Source organism: Phyllostomus discolor, chromosome 2 (genome assembly GCF_004126475.2).
Source record: "Phyllostomus discolor isolate MPI-MPIP mPhyDis1 chromosome 2, mPhyDis1.pri.v3, whole genome shotgun sequence".
Lineage (NCBI taxonomy): Eukaryota > Metazoa > Chordata > Mammalia > Chiroptera > Phyllostomidae > Phyllostomus > Phyllostomus discolor.
The window spans coordinates 205,259,730-205,278,744 of NC_040904.2; the positions used below are offsets into that span (position 1 = coordinate 205,259,730).

At 35.1% G+C, this 19,015-nt stretch overlaps 1 protein-coding gene and 1 pseudogene across 4 annotated transcripts in view; both read right to left on the minus strand.

Moving 5' to 3' along the window:
• CRY1 (cryptochrome circadian regulator 1) overlaps positions 1–19,015 on the minus strand; it is a 58,270-nt gene that overhangs the window by 24,189 nt on the left and 15,066 nt on the right. For all 4 annotated transcript variants that reach the window (XM_028532558.2, XM_036019525.1, XM_028532559.2 and 1 more), the window contains exon 2: positions 875–983. In XM_028532558.2, coding sequence (XP_028388359.1) covers positions 875–983 — 109 coding nt within the window. The remainder of the gene's footprint in view (positions 1–874; positions 984–19,015) is intronic.
• Positions 11,537–11,649, minus strand: LOC114514311 (annotated as a pseudogene).

Below are 19,015 nucleotides of genomic sequence, written 5' to 3' on the forward strand. Positions count from 1 at the left end.
GTTTGGAGTTCTAATGGTAGTGATTAGGAAGGGATGGATAAAAAAAGACAGAAAACTCAGCTTCTGGACTGAGCATTTCCAAGAGCTCGTTGTATGGCCTTGGTCAACTCATCTAATCCTCCAGGACTAATATTTCCATTTGAAAAAAAAAGAGGGAAATAAGACAAGGAGATTTTTAAGTAAGGTTCTACCAAGTTAAAAAAAAACATACAGTTTTGCATTAGACTGAGAAAGTCTTCTAAGAATTATTCCAATAATGTAGTGGCATGTGTGATCAAAGATAATGTATATCTGGACAAGATTGTTCACTGACATCATTATTTATATTAGAAAAAGGCCTGTGGAAAAATAATTCAATGTTCAGTGGAAAGATAAAGAAATTATGTAATATCTATACAACAGAATACTGTGAAGCCATTTAAAAGACTGGGGAAGTGATACGGAACAATATCCAAAATACATGGTTATGTAAAGTACTGCACAGAATGGTATAACTGTTTTCATCCTGGTTTTTAAAAAGGGGGATAATGACACACACATATGCAGCTATGTATGTATATGTATAATATGTGCATATATACATATTTAAACACCTACACACAATCATTTTTATTTATTCTAAGAATATTTGTAATGAATACACAAAAAACTGGTAGTTGTTACTCTGGGAAGAAAACTAGCAGTTTAAGGCAGAAGAAAGATTTTCTTTTACTGTCTGATCTTATCACATGTAACTATTTTACTAAATAAAGAAAAACACAAAATTTTTATTTAAAAACTTGTATTTCCCACCCATTAAGTTATCCAAAACACCTTGTTTACCAAATATGTGTCTTCTCTGATGAAATTGCATTAATATTTTATGCACAATTACCTTGAAAAGCCTGGGAAACACATCTGCTGGTTGGCCCCGGATCACAAACAGACGAGAGTTTAATTTTCGCAGATTAGCATCCAGGTCTTCAAGACATTGAAGCAAAAATCTAGAGAGACAATATTATTAAAATTATTAAATATATATATAGAATATACAAAATATTGCAAAATCATGTTATTTTAAAAGTTAAAATGCCAACTCTATCATCTAATTACCTTTTATCATCTTATTACTTCTAATTGACATATAAATTAGTTTCCAGAAGCCATACATATAATTTTTTTAAATTACAGCACAAGTTTCTTAGTATTTTATTATTTTTAATATATTTTATTGATTATGCTATTACAGTTGTCCAATTCCCTCCCCCTTTATTCCCCTCCACCCTGCACACCCACTCCCACCTGCATTCCCCCTCTTTAGTTCACGTCCATGGGTTGTACATATAAGTTCTTTGGCTTCTACATTTCCTATACTATTCTTACCCTCCCCTTGTTTATTTTCTACCTACCATTTATGCTACTTATTCTTTGTACCTTCTCCCCCTCTCTCCTCCTCCCACTCTCCCACTGATAACCCTCCATGTGATCTCCATTTCTGTGATTCTGTTCCTGTTCTAGTTGTTTGCTTAGTTTGTTTTTGTTTTTTGTAGGTTTGGTTGTTAATAGCTGTGAGTTTGTTGTCATTTTACAGTTCATATTTTTGATCTTCTTTTTCTTAGATAAGTCCCTTTAACATTTCATTTAATAAGAGCAGGGTGATGAACTCCTTTAACTTGACTCTATCTGAGAAGCACTTTATCTGCCCTTCCATTCTAAATGACAGCTTTGCTAGGTAGAGTAATCTAGGTTGTACATCCTTGCCTTTTGTGACTTTGAATACTTCTTTCTCTCATCTTCTTGCCTGAAAGGTTTCTTTTGAGAAGTCAGCTGATAGTCTTATGGGAACTCCTTTGTAGGTAACTGTCTCCTTTTCTCTTGCTGCTTTTAAGGTTCTCTCCTTATCTTTCATCTTGGCTAATGTAATTATGATGTACCTTGGTGTTTTCCTCCTTGGGTCGAACTTTTTTGGGACTCTCTGGGCTTCCTGGACTTCCTGAAAGTCTATTTCCTTTACCAGATTGGGGAAGTTCTCCTTCATTATCTCTTCAAATAAGTTTTCAATTTCTTGTTCTTCCTCTTCTCCTTCTAGTACCCCTATGATTCTGATGTTGAAATATTTAAAGATGTCCTGGAAGTTCCTAAGCCTCTCCTCATTTTTTTGAATTCTTGTTTCTTTATTCTGTTCAGGTTGAATGTTTCTTTCTTCCTTCTGGTCCAAACCATTTACTTGATTCCCGGTTTCCTTCCCATCACTGTTGGTTCCCTGTGCATTTTCCTTTATTTCACTGTTTATAGCCTTCAGTTTTTCCTCTATTTTGTGACCATATTCTACCAATTCTGTGAGCATCCTGATTACCAGTGTTTTGAACTTTGCATCTGATAGGTTGGCTATCTCTTCATTGCTTAGTTGTATTTTTTCTGGAGCTTTGATCTAGTCTTTCATTTGAGCCTTTTTTTTTTGGTCTTGGTGTACCTGTTATGTAGTAAGGGGTGGAGCCTTTATGTTCACCAGGGAGGGGCAACCCAGGTCAATGTATTGTAACGCTGTATGTGGGGGAGGGTCCAAGAGGGAACAATGGCACTTGCTCTGCTCTCTGCCGGTTCTCAGTCACTTCCCCATTCCCCACAATCAAATTGAGCCTTTCTGGTTCTGATTCCCTGGGTGGGTGGGTTTGTGTACATACTAGGACCCTGTGGGTCTCTCCAACGAGCTCTCCTATGAGGCTGGGAGTTTCTCCCACTGCCACCTCAACCCCCACAGGTGTTTTCAGTCAGAGACTTTGAGGCTTTATTTCCCTGCACTGGGACCCTGGGTTGCTTGGTCCATCTCGCTCCCCGTTGTTCCTCCTTGTTTATCTGACCAAAAAAGTAGGACCACCTGGTCCACCAGCTATTGCCTCCATCTTGAGTCCTCTCCACCTGGCTGCCCATGTCCACCCCTCCTACCAGTCTGGGTGAGTGTTTCTTCTTTAACTCCTTGGTTGTTGGACTTCCATACGGCTTGATTTCCTGTCAGTTCTGGTTGTTTTTTGTTTTTAAATTTGTTGTTGTCCTTCTTTTGGTTGTGCAAAGGAGGCACAGTGTGTCCACCTACGCTTCCATCTTGTCCAGAAGTCAGTTTCTTAGTATTTTAATAAAGTTCCTAAATTAAATCAGTATGTTTCATTAAATAATAGTATTTGCAAAAGTTTAATTTGTAAATATAAAAATTATATAAATAAAATATGGATCTCATAGTTTAAACGATGACATGAATTCACGTTTCTACTGAAAAACCAATGTCAAAAACCTACAGCATTTTCTACTGAAAAAAAAAAAAAGGAAACATCCTACTTAATCACTCTGAGCAAATGAGTAATTTAAGAATGTGAGCATGTTATTGGGGGATATTATCACATTGTATGCGGGAAATGCATTTATACGTTTTATGTTGACTGGTAGTAGAGCGTGCGATAAAAACTACTCGCAAACAATGTGTTATAATTGTCTAAGAGAGAGACAACAATGTTCATTTTCTTTCTTTTTTATAAGACAATACTTTTAATTTAAAAAAATTATTAAATACTTCTGAATTTATTGTTGTTCAAGTACAGTTTTCTGCCTTTTCCCTCCACCTCTCTCCTGCACCCCAGCCATCCTCACCTCCCTCCCCTGTTTTCATTCCGCCTTGTTTTTGTCCATGTGTCCTTTATAGCTGTAAACCTTCCCCCTCTTTCCCTCCATTATCCCCTCCTATCTCCCCTCTGGTTACTGTCAGTTTGTTCTTAATTTCAATGTCTCTGGTTATATTTTCCTTGCTTGTTTTGTTGATTAGGTTTCAGTTAAAGGTAAGATCATGTGATATTTGTCTTTTACTTCCTGGCTTATTTCACTTAGCATAATGCTCTCCAGGTCCATCCATGCTGTCACAAAAGGCAGGAGCCCCTTCTTTCTTTCTGTTGCGTAGAATTCCATTGTGTAAATGCACCATAGTTTTTTGATCCACTCATTTACTGATGGGTACTTAGGTTGCGTCCAGCACTTGGCTATTGTAAATTGTACTGCTCTGAACATTGGGGTGCATAGGTTCTTTTGAATTGGTGTTTTAGGGCTCTTAGGATATAATCCTAGCAGTGAAATTGCCAGGTCAAAAGGCAGTTCCATTTTTAGTTTTCTGAGGAAATTCCATACTGTTTTCCATAGTGGCTACACCAGTCTGCATTCCCACCAACAGTGCACTAGGGTTCCCTTTTCTCCAAACCTCTCCAACACTTGTTTGTTGATTTGTTTATGATGGCCATTCTGACCGGTGTGAAGTGGTATCTCATTGTGGCTTTAATTTGCATCTCTCTGATGGCTACTGATACTCAGCATCTTTTCATATGTCTCTGGGCCCTCTGTATGTCCTCCTCGGAGAACTGTCTGTTCGAGTCCTTTGACCATTTTTTAATTGGGTTGTTTGTCTTTTTAGAGTGGAGTTGTGTGAGTTCTTTACATATTTGGAGATCAGACCCTTGTCTGAGGGATCACAATGCTCATTTTCAAGCTTCTAATCTAATTAAAGAAAAAAAACTGATACAGATGTCAAATAATGTGGCATTAACTATGTGTGTAGAGTATGCCAGACTGAATGTTTTCAAAAAGATTTCATGAGCCCTGGCTACATGGCTCAATTGGTTGGAGTATCGTTTGGTGCACCAAAAGGTTGCAGATTCAATCCCCTGTCAGGGCACATACCTAGGTTGTGGGTTTGATCCCCAGTTGGAATGCATATGGAATTTTTTTTTTTAAAGATTTCATGAGGTAGGTGGGGCTACAGATTTTTTTCAATGAAATAAATACCAACAAGGCTTACACATGATAGATATCTGGGGAAATTCTGGGGCAGTACCAGAAGACTTACTGTGCATCTTTTATTGTGAATAAATGGAGCAGCCAGTTACCAAGAACAAATCTGAAAGAGATGTCACCCCTGGAAGGTTCAACCTCATCATTTGCCTCATGGTAATTTTCTGTAACATTTCATCTAGATTCTGTTCTTCTCAGCTGGAAATATATTATTTACTTTCTACTTAGCTTAAGTTTTTGATTTTAAGGTGAATATTTATCTGCTCTTCCACAGGGCATGTGTTCTTAAAAATAGTGATTGTGTCTCACTCATGAGAAGGAGTGGTTAAGATGAACGGAAAGGCATAGTTCAGAATTACATTGCCTAGTATGGTAGCAGTCACTTGACACATGGAGCCATTTAAATGAATTAAAATTAAAAATATAGTTCTTCAGTCACACTTGCCATATTTCAAGGCCTCTGAACAGCCACATATGTGACTAATAGCTGTCATATTGGACAGCACAGGTAGAGGTCACTTCCGTCAATGCATGAAGTTCTGTTGGACAGAGTTGTTCCAGAATCTTGTTCTGTCTAGATCATTTTGTTCTCTTTGCCCATTCTGATCCCATCATTTCACCAAGAAATTCCTGTTAATTTGTTATAAATGTAAGTGTTGGTGACATTGGTAACCTTCCTAACCTAGTCAAGTTTGAGATTCTTTCCCCTTTAGGAATCATGATCTCTGTGGGCTTGGGAAGTCACAGTGCTGTCTGCAGGAGGATGTTAAAGACATTCCATTATGTCATCTTAGGTAGTCTCACAGTCATTCTTAAATAAGAAACACATGTCCGTATCCTCACATTTACATTTCACCACATGCCTTTTCTGTCCTGGTTTAGTTACCTCCCTAACACCTCCATGCTCACTCTACATCACCACTCTACCCCACCACTACCAATGTGCAAATACTTTGGGGGAAAAGACTGCTGTTGTTATACAATGTACAATAAAAGCACATGAGTTTTGTAAAATTATGTGTAACTATAAATAGCTTATAGCGTTTGGTGATAAATGTTTATTGGGAAACAACTAGCTTTATGTATTTGCTTGGCAAAAGGCTTTTTAGACACTAGTCGTCAGATCAAAAATTAAAGTTGCATGAACCAGCAATTTTAAGTTTCTTACATCTAAACAGCACAAGACTAAAATATCCTGGAAGGATAATTCAAGGCAGAGATAACTGTCAAATCTCTTATGTACCATTAGTTTCAGTATCTTCTCCACCAGAGCTAGTAGTATATAGCAATTTGACTTTAGGTGGAAATATTTCTATGTGGTACAAGCAGGTCAATGATAGACTGTAAGATGGGAAAAGAAAAAAAAGGACCTAATTAATTTATTAAATGAATAAGTAAACCTCAATTAATTAATCACTGGTCTTTTATTTTTCCCTTTTTTGTTCACAAGTTGAATAATCATTGTTAATGCTTTTCAGTAAACATCTTATGAAACAACAAAACACTGTAGAAAACGACATGGACTGAAGCAATGCATTACAATAGGAAAAGTTTTGCAACCAAAGAATTATTTTTGTTTTGGCAGTTCATAAAACAAAGGAATAAAAATATATTTAAGTATGGTGTTTTCTTCCACAGATGCTATTTTTTTAAATTTTATTTTCAATTACAGTTGACTTTCAATACTATTTTATATTAGTTTCAGGTGTACAGCACAGTGGTTGGACAATTACATAGTTTACGAAGTGATCCGCTGACAATTTAAGCACCGACTTGGCACCATACATAATTATTACAATATTATTGACTATAGTTCCTATGCTGTACTTTATATCATCACTATGACGGATGTTACTGATGGTGTTCTTCTTTAATAGATAGTATCATTTAAATCACTGTAATTTCACATAAGAATTGCAAGTATACAGTGTACTCAAATATATGTACTTTTAACAATATAATGCTTACTTTGCACTCAAACATTTTAAATAGAAAAGACTTGGAAAGAAACAGAACAGGATGGAGAACACTTAATGATGCTGTCCTTTGTTGTAAGGCTTTTTGCACCATGACTTTTAAAACTACATGCATGTATCATCTTGATAAAATTTACATTGCATGTACCTGCTTATGTAATATGTACATAAGAAAATAACCAGAAGGATATTATACCAAGCTATTAACAATAGCTACCCTTGGGGAATGGGAGTTTGGGAGGGGGGTGAAGAAGAAATATACCTTTTAAAAACTTCATAAAAAGGTATAAAATTGATCATCAGCATATACTTTTTCAAAGTAGACCAAAGCTGGAGAAATACTGTATGTACTATAAACCTGGCTTAATACATAGTGAACATCTTCTCAAAGCAACTGAAATACTTCAATGGCATGAATTTCATGGTTTTATTGTATTCCCATTGCACAGATTACCCAAATTACTATCTTTTAATCGATCCTGAAATGTTCTAATTTCTTCACCTGTAAAACTGGGATAGTAACAGGACCTATATCATACACAGCATTGTTGTGAGAAATAAATTAATATTATGTGAGGCTCTTAGAACAGTGCCTGATTCATAGGAACCATGATTATATGTGTTATCTGGTATTTTTTTTGTCCCTTCCTTCCTATCACTTCTAATTCTGCTACAATAATTCTAGACCTTGTTACCTCTTGCTGGCATTATTTACTACAAGGCCTTAAATCTGCCTACAGTCTCTTCCTGCTCTAATCCATTTTATACACAATAGCAAACATTCCTGAGGGACACTTTCCTGTACAAATGTATTCAAAAGCTCATTCTTATAGAATAAAGAACAATTTTTTTCCTTGGCCCCTAATTTAGGGTTCCAGATTCATTTCCTACCACTCCTGGTTCCCTCCCACCAAATCAAACTACATCTTTTTTCCCCATTCAGTCTCCTGGAATTTTCTCCTTGCTCTTCCCTTGGCCTAAATACCTTTCCCAATTCCCATCTCTTCAAGTTCATATCCTACCAATTTTCAGCCTTCCAGCTGTAACTTCTCCATCCTCTGAAATGTCAAAGGACATAATGTACCTCATCCTAGAGAAATTTTCAGACGATACCTTATATTATAGCTAGCGCTCTCTCTCTCTCTCTCTCTCTCTCTCTCTCTCTCTCTCTCACACACACACACACACACACACACCACCTTCTCCTGATGAACTTCAAATAAAGTGTTTGTGTCTCATTCCTAACTATACAGTTTCCTAACCTGTGTTTTGGTTTCCACATTTGGCAAGCAAATCTCATCATGTAAGTTTAGAAATAGGATGAAATGACCTGTAGAGTTGTCATGTACACTGTTGAAAGGATTATAAACAGCATAAAATCACCTAGTAGAATCACTAGCACTTGGTAGATATTCATTAAGCAGAAGTTATAATTATTCTTTCTTGGGAATAATTTATATATTTTTAAAAAGTGACTTGTTTCTATATGCAAATATCTGGGCATGAAAACAGAAGACAATGAATTAGTCTATATACAACTCTATACAGAATCATCTTGAACTTATAACTTGCCCTGAATGTGACTTTGGACAAAGTTTTGATGAAAATCTTCCCAGTGACAAGGCAAATGTGCATACGAATATACTGAGGTCTGTCCAGAAAAAGTTGAACCATTGTTAATATAAGAGAATAGTTTGTGTGACATCAATGTAACCTGGCAGTCAAGGAGAGCGGACTATAATGTGCATGTGTGAACAATGACGACTTCACTGTACTAGTAAGTAGGGGCAGCAGACACTGTTGAGTGACATGTGTACTGTGTGGCCATCACATTCAAAACGATTGATTTGAGCAAGTACAGCAACAAATCTGCATCAAATTTTGTGTTAAGCCTGAACATTCCTCCATAGAAACTATTCAGATGATTGAGAAGGCAGTAGCTAAGGGCAACTGGTGATTGGCAGCTTCATCACAACAACGTGCCTGCTCACGCATTGTGTCTTGTACAGAGTTTTTTGGTGAAACATCAAATCACCCAGGTGACTCAGCCCCTCTACAGCCCAGATTTGGTGCCCTGCGACTTCTGGCTTTTCCCAAGACTAAAACCACTTTTGAAAGGGAAGAGATTTCACACCATCAATGAGATTCAGGAAAGTATGACAGGGTGGCTGATGGCAATTGGGGAAACTGTGTGAGGTCCCAAGGTGCCTACTTTGAGGGGAATGAGGTATCACTGTCCCATGTACAATGTTTCTTGTGTCTTGTATCTTCTTCAATAAATGTCTCTATTTTTCATATTACATGGCTGAATACCTTCTGGACAGACCTCGTATATGGTAAGATACAGAGCAATTAAGGCCCTGAATCAACTAAGCATTTAATTCTTCCTTGATAATACCATAAAATAAAACCTCCAGTATCTCAGGTTCAAAGTACCAACTTGCTGGCAGATAAGATTTTTTTTACTGCCAAATAATGTGACCTGAAAGAATGCTACATAAAATCTGACCTTTCATCCTTTACCCTCAACTGGGAAGTGAGTTCTGTTAGAATTCAGATTTAACGTGTTCCAGAGAACACACAAATTTCAACTTTTATATAAGTGTATGTGCATCAGACAGGCATCCAATATTGTATGTGATGATTTAATACACTATATATTGAAAATACGCAGGGCACACTTAAAAGGTATATATTTTCAGATCTCCAATTTGGCATATTTACTGTTCCTTTGAAACAAATCATTTGAAGGCTCAGTCAATAATGCTATTAAATACATGCAACAGGTTAGTTTTTAAATAGGCCCGAGGTAGTAAAACTCACTACATCCCTTTGTATAATTGTATTTCCTACAGAGAAGACAGTTCTCATGTTAATTTAATTACAACACTAACTGTACTACTTCGAAATAAATTGTAGAGGTGCTAGGAGAGAAAATATATTTATTCATTTAAAACATTTTAAGGATTTCTTTAACCTCTAGAGTTCACTAGTTTACTGCTAGTAGAAAAAAAGTATATGCAGTGAGCTTCCTTATACCAGTTCCAAAGATGATCTCAACATGAATCAACAGAAATCATTTCTTAAAGTAGGTCATTGCTATAGCAACCAATGGGTGGTTTGGTATACTCCCAGTCACAATGACCTACTTTCCAGCCTGTGCAAGAACTGCTTTATGTAACTAGAATTCCTAGTTCTGTCTATAAAATAGTATAAAAAAGGCAATGGTAGGATCAACATAATCCCTCTGCTGCTGAAAATAAGGCATTATGAATTAACATGTATCATACCAGAATAAAACCATCTGGTTCTGCACTTTATAAAAATATATCTTATCATATGCTCAATAATGAAAACTACACTTTGAATCACTAAGCCAAAACAATTCATTGCTGACTCTAAAGAACTGATTTAAAGAATATAAATTAAGATAATTAAAACCCTGTGTAAAATATCCTTTCTTATCCTCTGTACGAAACAACAGAATAAAATTTTAAAAATTAAATTTCTGCACGTATTAACTATAATAAAGAAAAAATAGAGAATCTCAGTCATTAACCAAAGTCTATAGTGTTTTATTAGAAATTTTAAAATTATAAATAGCAATTTGTCTCTCTATAAATTGCATAAAGCTTACATATACTTTTTTTCTGGTTTGCAACAAATGTTTAGTGCTTTTATCTAAATTAATCATTATTCAAATTGTCAGAGTATCGGTGATATACATTTCATCTATGGAGAATAGTTTAATGTTTAAGATTCAATACATATTTTAAAAACAAATTCTGTATTTTGTAAAGCTCTGATGAAATTAGTGGACCTATACCATGACACATGTCCCTTTTTATAACAAATATTTTGCAATGCCCTCTTTTAAATTATGAAATTCATAGATAGTATAGTATAGTATATCTACATGCACAATTTTAAAACATTACATAATGCTGCTCTAATATATAAGAAAGGGACATGTGTCATGGTATAGGTCCACTAATTTCATCAGAGCTTTACAAAATACAGAATTTGTTTTTAAAATATGTATTGAATCTTAAACATTAAACTATTCTCCATAGAGAATAGTTAGAGGAAGGTCATTTCTATTTTAGAAAGAAGTAACATGTACTTCTTCTGTATGTAAATACCTAGGCTTGGCACAAGAAACCAATCAATTAGTTGGATGTGTACATCTAAATACAGAATTATTTTTACATCCAACAGCTACAAAAACAGACTGATATGGTTGTATTACTGGTGACTCAAATATCATGAGTGGCACTGCGAGTAGTGATGTGATAAATCTTAAAATGATGAATCTTAAACTAATTAAAGATATTTTCCAAAGTAAATCAGCTAAGCAATAAAGTAAAAATTTTAATTTGGATATGTATACTCCAAACAAACTAGGACTAGTTAACAACTTCCTTAATGTGTAAAAGAGCACCCCCAAATACTTATAGAAAATATCATATTTAATGGCGAATGTTGAAAGTATTTCTTTTGGGATTGGGAAGAAAAGGATGTTTGTCATCACCACTTCTATTCACCCTAGTACTAGTGGGCCTAGCGAGCGCAGTAATAGAAGAAACAGAAGCATGATATTTAAAGGTAACATGAGTATTGATACTATCAATATATATTAAAAATTACAGAAAAACTATTAAAATTAATAATATAATTTAAAAGGGTTAAAATCACTTAATTTCTGGAATCAATTTACCCTAATACAATTTATATAACTTATGCCTCTCTGATCTAAAATATCACACAAAGCTATTTAAAATCTAGGCCTCTTATTATTTCTTGTCTAATTTTAAACTGATAAGAACAGATACTACACTTGATCTTAGCCCAAAGGCCAAGAAGCGATCCTTGTCTAATTTTAGAAACTTCTGCCAGGTTAGGCCAAAATCAGATATAAGATGTATTTCTAGGCTTTAAAGGATTTACATACAACTAAATAAAATCTGTCCAGCATGTGGTTAAAAGCATGCTGTCCTAGATAGATGTGTAATGCTTTTCTGTAATCTAATAGTCCTATTTGAAAATTTTTCCTTCAGAAAAAGACTAGTCATATGTCAATTATAACTCAATAAAGCTGGAAAAATAATTTAATAAAATTTCAATTTTCACCCGTGAAAAAAAAAGACATCAGTAATGCTGAAAAATTCTTTTATTCTTTTCTTATATCTATGACTTAGCACATGTCAGTCACACAGGCCAAAGGTCAAAATCTTTCCCATACTGACACCACTGAAAAAAATGAGAGTCACATAATGCAACCTATCCCATCCATCAAAAATCTATTGAGATTCTACTGACATTGTTGTGGTCCCTACGGTAAATGTGAGAATAAAATTAAGTGCCTGTAGTCATGAAGTTTGCACGTTTGATGATGATGATGACAGCCATGATGGCAACAGCTGCAAACCTTTAGAAAGTGTATATTGTACACTGCTCTAAGCATACTACATGCATAAACATAACAACCCTTTGATACAAGTATTTCCCTCACTTACAAATGAGAAAGTTGAGGCATAGAAAGGTTAAGTAATTTTCCCAAGGACTCACAAAGAGAAAAGTAGCAGAGCCAGAATTTTAAACCCATTCAATCTGCTGGTTCCAGATGCTAAGCTCTTGAACCACTAGTGTATTTCAGTCGTGAAAATTTCTATGGAGGAAACTAAAATAGGGTAGAGGGATATTGGACGAGAGGATAATTTTACAGAGTGGTCATAGAAGGATTTTTTTTTGGATGCCCTACTGCCTATTCTGCCCATTTAACACCTCCCTTTGAAAGTCCCCTTAAACCTTCTCTTGCCTCTCCCAATCTTAGTTAATAATGAGTCCCATCCTTGAAGCTACTCAGGCCAAAGTGTCACCTGATTGGTCAGAACAGAATATGCTTATGTTGGTTAACACACATCCAAATAAGTAGCGTGACAAAACAAAAGTTTTTATCTTGCTCATGCTGAGTTCACAGCAGCTCTAGGCAGTTATTCTCCAAGTGGTAACTTTACCATTCCAGCTGTTTTGATCTTGGGGCTCTGTAATTTGAACAAAGGGGCTCCTTGAGAGCAGGGGAAAAACCGGAAGTATACAGAGACCTTACACTGTCTCAGCCACGCACTTCCTTACACAATTCATTGGCCATAACTGGTTATGCTCCTCTCCCCCATATGACATTGCTGTTTGTCCCATTTATCCGCCTTCCCTTCCTCCCTCCCTTCCATCAGTCATTCTATCCATCTGTCCTTCTAGAAATACATACATCTATTCTTTGCTTCTATCCAAACATCATTCCACCCTTCCACATTTTTTACTTCTCTCTCTCTCTAGCCTTCTTTGTAGCCTTCTGTTTAGCATTCCTTCTGTTCATTCAAAGTGAAGGCCGTTCCTTCTTTTCTTTATCTAGTCATGGGAATACCATCTATGTGCTGGTGACTCCCAAATTCATATTTTCAGCCTACACTTCCACTCTAGATTCCAGATTTAGTAAGCCCACTTCCTTTGCTATATTACCTTTTAAATTTCTATCCAGGTTCCAAGTGTTCCTATCATTTTCACTATTACCGTTCTTATCCATACCACCATTATCTCTCCTCAAGGTAAGTATAGTAGCCTCCTAAGTGCTGTTCCTATGTCTGCCCTTTGCCTGATACCCCTTTTCTACCCAGTCCAAGTGATTGTTTTAAAAGTTAACTCATATCACATTCTAATCTCTATTCAAAAAGAGAAGCAAGAGTATATGAAACAGAGAACAAAGACTGATGAGACAGAGGAGCAAGAATGGACAAAGAGATGGGATTGGGAGGCTGGATGGGAAAAGGGCCAGGAAAAGGGAGAGGAAGAAGGAGGAAGGAACAATCAAACTGAAACTTAAAAGTTCTAAGTCTGATGCAATTTTCAGTAACACAAAATGGTCCATTTGATTTAATTACTAGTAAATTATAAACCAGTAATGGGCCTCAAATGCCTTACATATACACTTGATTTCATAGTTAAAAATAAGAAATGTCTATGAATGTCTTTTTAGTCTATTTTGTCTTTATGGATGCTATATAAACTATATATAGAACTTGTTCTATACTTAGAGAAAGAAAGATAAGAAGTGAAACTTAATGAACATGAAGTATTATCTCACCATTTCTCATTTGGTAAAGAGATCCATTTAGATTCACATTAACTTTTAATCTTTTCAGAGATATCTGAGACTTAATTATTAGTGATCTAATAAAATTCAGAGTCACATATTCTGAGGTACATTCTTTCATTTATATAACCAACACTTTGGCATCTATATAGGACATAAAAAATGAATTTAGAATTCTAGTTCTCAGAGCCTCTAAGTTTAATAAGAATAGATGTGTAAATTTATTATCATAGTAATTAATACATTGTATTATTGAAGCCCCTATTGTTAAAGCACATATAAAAGCAAGACAATTATATTGAGGAAGATCTCTAAAGTTTTACAAATATATAACTAATCTGAGTCTGTCAGTATCTATTACAGCACTTAGTAACAGCAGTTTAAATTAGTCTTTATTTGAAGTATCTTTTAACTTCTGAGGTTGACTTACACTAGTACAAGGCTATGTAATTTATACCTTCTTAATCCCCAAATCACATACAGGTACTTGAAATCTAGGACTTTTACTATTCCGTGTGTATTTTTAGAAACCATTGCATGTGACATTATAAGGATAGGCCAAAAATCATGTTTAAAATCTACTTCTAGGCTTTAGAGTATTAAAATGGAACTAAATAAAATCTGTTCAACATATGTACAAAAGCAAATGACAGAGCTGCACGTACTGCTTTTCTGATATTCCTACCAGAAAATTCTCTTTTTCTAATAATGCTAATTTTAGTCTAGATATAATTCAAGTTTCTCAGAGGTTTTCAGTGGCAGGACTGTGACACAAAACAAGACAAAACAAAAGTAGATGGATTGGGCATGACACACCGAATTAAACAGGTTTGGAAGTTCTTCCCCACATCAATATTATTTTCCACCTTTCCACCATGGCAGTACCACTTAAATAGTTTCATCCATGTATTGATTCATTTAAATAAATACTTAAGTGCCTATAATTTGCCAGGCATGGAAGCAAAAGAAAGGGGGAAGACAGACATTTGGATGATAAGGGCCAACAGGAGGTTTATATGAGCTTTCTAAAGCAAAAGAGCAAATGGTGGAAGAATGAAAAATATCCAATTAAGAGAGCCACTAATATGTCATTTTCAATGATTGAGAGAGAGAACATTGCTTAAATTTCAAACAAGAGGGTCTGGACCTGTCATGGACCACAAACTCCAATTGCATGTGTTTATACATCTAACAATAAGAAATATTTCTTGACCATACAGACTTTATATAATTACATGGAAAAAATATTCTGAGTGGAGGAAAAAACAACAGAAGTGTACTTAATAAACTAATTGTGTGAACTATATCATCTTATTTATGTAAGAAGCCACACTTAGGCCTGTATTAGCTCCTACTATCTTTACAGTCCACTGCTGGTATGGTTCATACCACTTTGATGATTTTTTTAAGAGTAAAGTACTATAACAAAATGTAGAAAATTACTAATAAAATGTAGAAAACTATATCTGAAGCCCTTTCATTCATTCATTCTTTAAATCACGTGGGCATTTTCTTGAGATACAAAAAAAAAAACAGGTAATTCCATCATAACGCCTCTCGAGTTTAATGAAAATAAGGTGTAAAATATTATATTACTTATTAAGCTGTATTACTAAAGTTCAAGACATTAAGAAAGCAAAGAGGAATCAAATCTGTCAGAAAAACCATAAGATTTCAGAAAGATGATGTTTGATATGGGTCTTTTACTATCACAGCATTTCACATTTTGATAGCAGTGTAAAATGATCTTCAACAGAAATATCAGGTAATTTTCTAGAACTGAATTACACGATTACGAGTATATGTAATTTATGCCACCCTCATTTCAAAAATCACATAAAAGTATTTGTAACCTAGGCTTCCTACTAATCTCTGTCTATTTTTAGACAGTGCTGCACTGTGACCCCAAAAGGACAGACAAAATCAGGTAGGACATCTATTTGGGGACTTTAGGAGACTTACATGGGGTGAAATAAAATCTGTTCATCATTTATAAAAGGCAAATGTTTTACAGAGCTGTATACAAGGTGGGGCAAAAATGGTGTACAGGTGTGAGTACATGAAACAGTTTATTCTTGTATTATTACTTATTAATTATTGTATTATTACTTGTATTGCAATTGTAAACCTACTTTTTCCCTACCCTGTATAATAGTTTTCGGTAGGCAGAGAGTCTAAAAAATATTTTTTTGAAAAGTATTCTTAAATGCTGAAAATTATACTGATTTTTTCTGACCTATGACCTAAATTACACACAATTATCTAAAGGTTGTCAGTTTTCTTCTCAATGTAACTAAATAACACTGCAAAAAAAAAGTAGAAAGAAAAAATTCAAGGTCATAAAAGGTGAATTATAGCATTATAACATTAATTAAATTATTTCATGAAGTCATTTTTTGTTTCTGATTTGTTTCATTAAACATGTTTGCTGGATGTATCCATGTCATTGTGTATAGTTCCTCTCATACAGATTCCACGATTTATTTACCCATTTTACTGTTAATAGGCATCTGAGCTGTTTCTAGTTTGGGGCTACTACAAATAATACTGCTATGAATGTTCTCATTAGTTCTCATTAATGTTCTCATTAATGAGTGTTGCATGCATTAACACATGTTCACAAATTTCTATTGAGTATGTATATACTTAGGAGGGAAATGGCTGAATTGTTGTTGTGTTTTTTCCAAATAATTTCAATCATAAGTTGTAACAATACTATGAAGAATTCCCATACCCTTTACCCAGTTTCCCCAAATGTTAATGGCCAAAAAGTTATTTGGTTTTTAAATAAAAATTAAAGACATGTTTTTCATTTTCACCAATAACTTTACTGAAAAACATATCCACCATTTTGTTCCACTACCTTCTGCCATCTTTCAGGCAACTTCATAATTGCCTTTTATCTTCCTGAGCAAAGAACTATTCCAGGTGTGTTTTGCAGTCTTCCAGGAAATTGAAATTTTTTCTACTAAGAGAATTTTTTATTGTATTTTTTCCATTGCCACTTAGTCTCCTTATACCTGTGCCCCCTCCCCTGCAAGCACGACAGTGTTGCCCATGTCCGTGAGTCCTTTTACCTCTTTGCTTGATCTCTCTCTCCCTAAACTCATCCCTCTCCATAGCTGTCATCCTGCTGTCTATGAGTCTGTGTCTGTTTTGCTTGTTAGTTCAGTTTCTTCATTAGATTCCACATATCAGTGAAAACATGTGGTATTTGTTTTTCTCTGACTGGCTTATTTCACTTAGCATAAGATTCTCCAGGTCCACCCATGCTGTGGCAAATCATAACATTTTCTTCCTTTTTTATAGCTGAGTAGTATTCCATTGTGTGAGTGTCCCATAGTTGTTTCCTCCACTCATCTACTATGGACACTTGGGATGACCCCGTATCTTGGCAACTGTAAATAATGCTGCAATGAACATTGGGATGCTTATGTTCTTTCAAAGAGTGTGTTGGGTTTATACAGATAAATTCCCAGAAGTGGGATCACTGGGTCACAAGGCAGTTCCATTCATTCTTTTTTTGAGGTATATTCATACTGCTTTCTAGAGTGGTTCACCAATCTACATTCCCACCTACAGTGCAAAAGGGTTCCCCTTTCTCGACATCCCTGCTAGTACTCATTTATTGATTTATTGATGAGTCATTCTGACAGGTATGAGGTGATATCTCATTGTGGCTTTAGTTTGTATTTCTCTGATGATCAGTGACGTTGAACATCTTTTCATATGTCTATTGGCCATCTCTATGTCCTCCTTGGTGAAATGTCTATTCAGGTCCTCTGCCCATTTTTTTATTGGATTTTTTTTTGGTGTTGAGTTTTGTAAGTTCTTTATAAATTTTGGATATTAACCCTTATCGGATGTATTGGCAAATATGTTCTCCTATTCTATGGGTTATCTTTATTTTGTTGATGGTTTCCTTTGCTGTGCAAAAACTTTCAGTTTGATATCGTCTCATTTGTTTATTTTTTCTTTTGTTTCCCTTGCCTTAGGAGATATATCACTAAAAATATTGTTAAGAGCAATGTCTGAAATTTTACTGCCTATGTTTTCTTGTAAGATTTTTATGGTTTGGGGGGTCTAACATTTAACTCTGTAATCCATTTTGAATTTATTCTTGTGTGTGATATAATAAGGTGGTTTGTAATATGTTCATTTTTTTGAACATATTCTGTCCAATTTTCCCAACATCATTTATTGAATAAACTTTCTTCAGCCCATTATATGTGCTTGCTTCTTCTGTCAAATATTAATTGACTATAAAGGTGTGGGTTTATTTCTGGGCTCTCTATTCTGTTCCAGTGATCTATGTGCCTGTTTTTAATGCCAATGCCATGCTGATTTGATTGCTATAGCCTTATAGTATAGTTTGATATTAGGTAGAACAAATTCCTCCAACTTTGTTCTTCTTTCTCAGGATCACTGTTGCCATGTGGGGCCTTTTGTGCTTCCATATAATTTTTTAAAATATTTGTTCTAGTTCTGTGAATACGTTATCAGAATCTTGAGGAATTGTGTTGAATTTATAGATTGCTTTGGGGAGTGTGGACATTTAAATGATGCTAATTCTGCCTATCCATGAACACTGTATGTGTTTCCACTTACTTGTATCTTGTTCAATTTCTTTCTCCAGTGTCTATAATCTTTCAAGTAGAGGTCTTTTATATCCTTGGTTAGGTTTATTCCTAGGTATTTTATTCTTTATGAAGCAATAGTGAACAGGATTGTTTTCTTAATTTCCCTTTCTGTTAGTTCATTATTGGCATATTAAAATTAAAATGACTTCTGGATATTAATTTTATATCCTGCTACTTTGCTGAATTCATTGATCAGTTCTAGTAGTTTCTTGGTGGAATCTTTTGGGTTCTCTATGTACAGCATCCTGTCATCTGCAATGAAAGACAGTTTTACTTCTTCCTTTCCACTTTGGATGCCTTTTATGTCTTTTTCTTCTCTGATTGCTATGGCTAGGACTTCTAGTACTCTGTTGAATGAGAGTGGTCAAAGTGGGCATCCCTGTCTTGTTCCTGATCTTAAGGGGAACACTTAATTTCCCCCTTATGGGACATCCCACTAATGT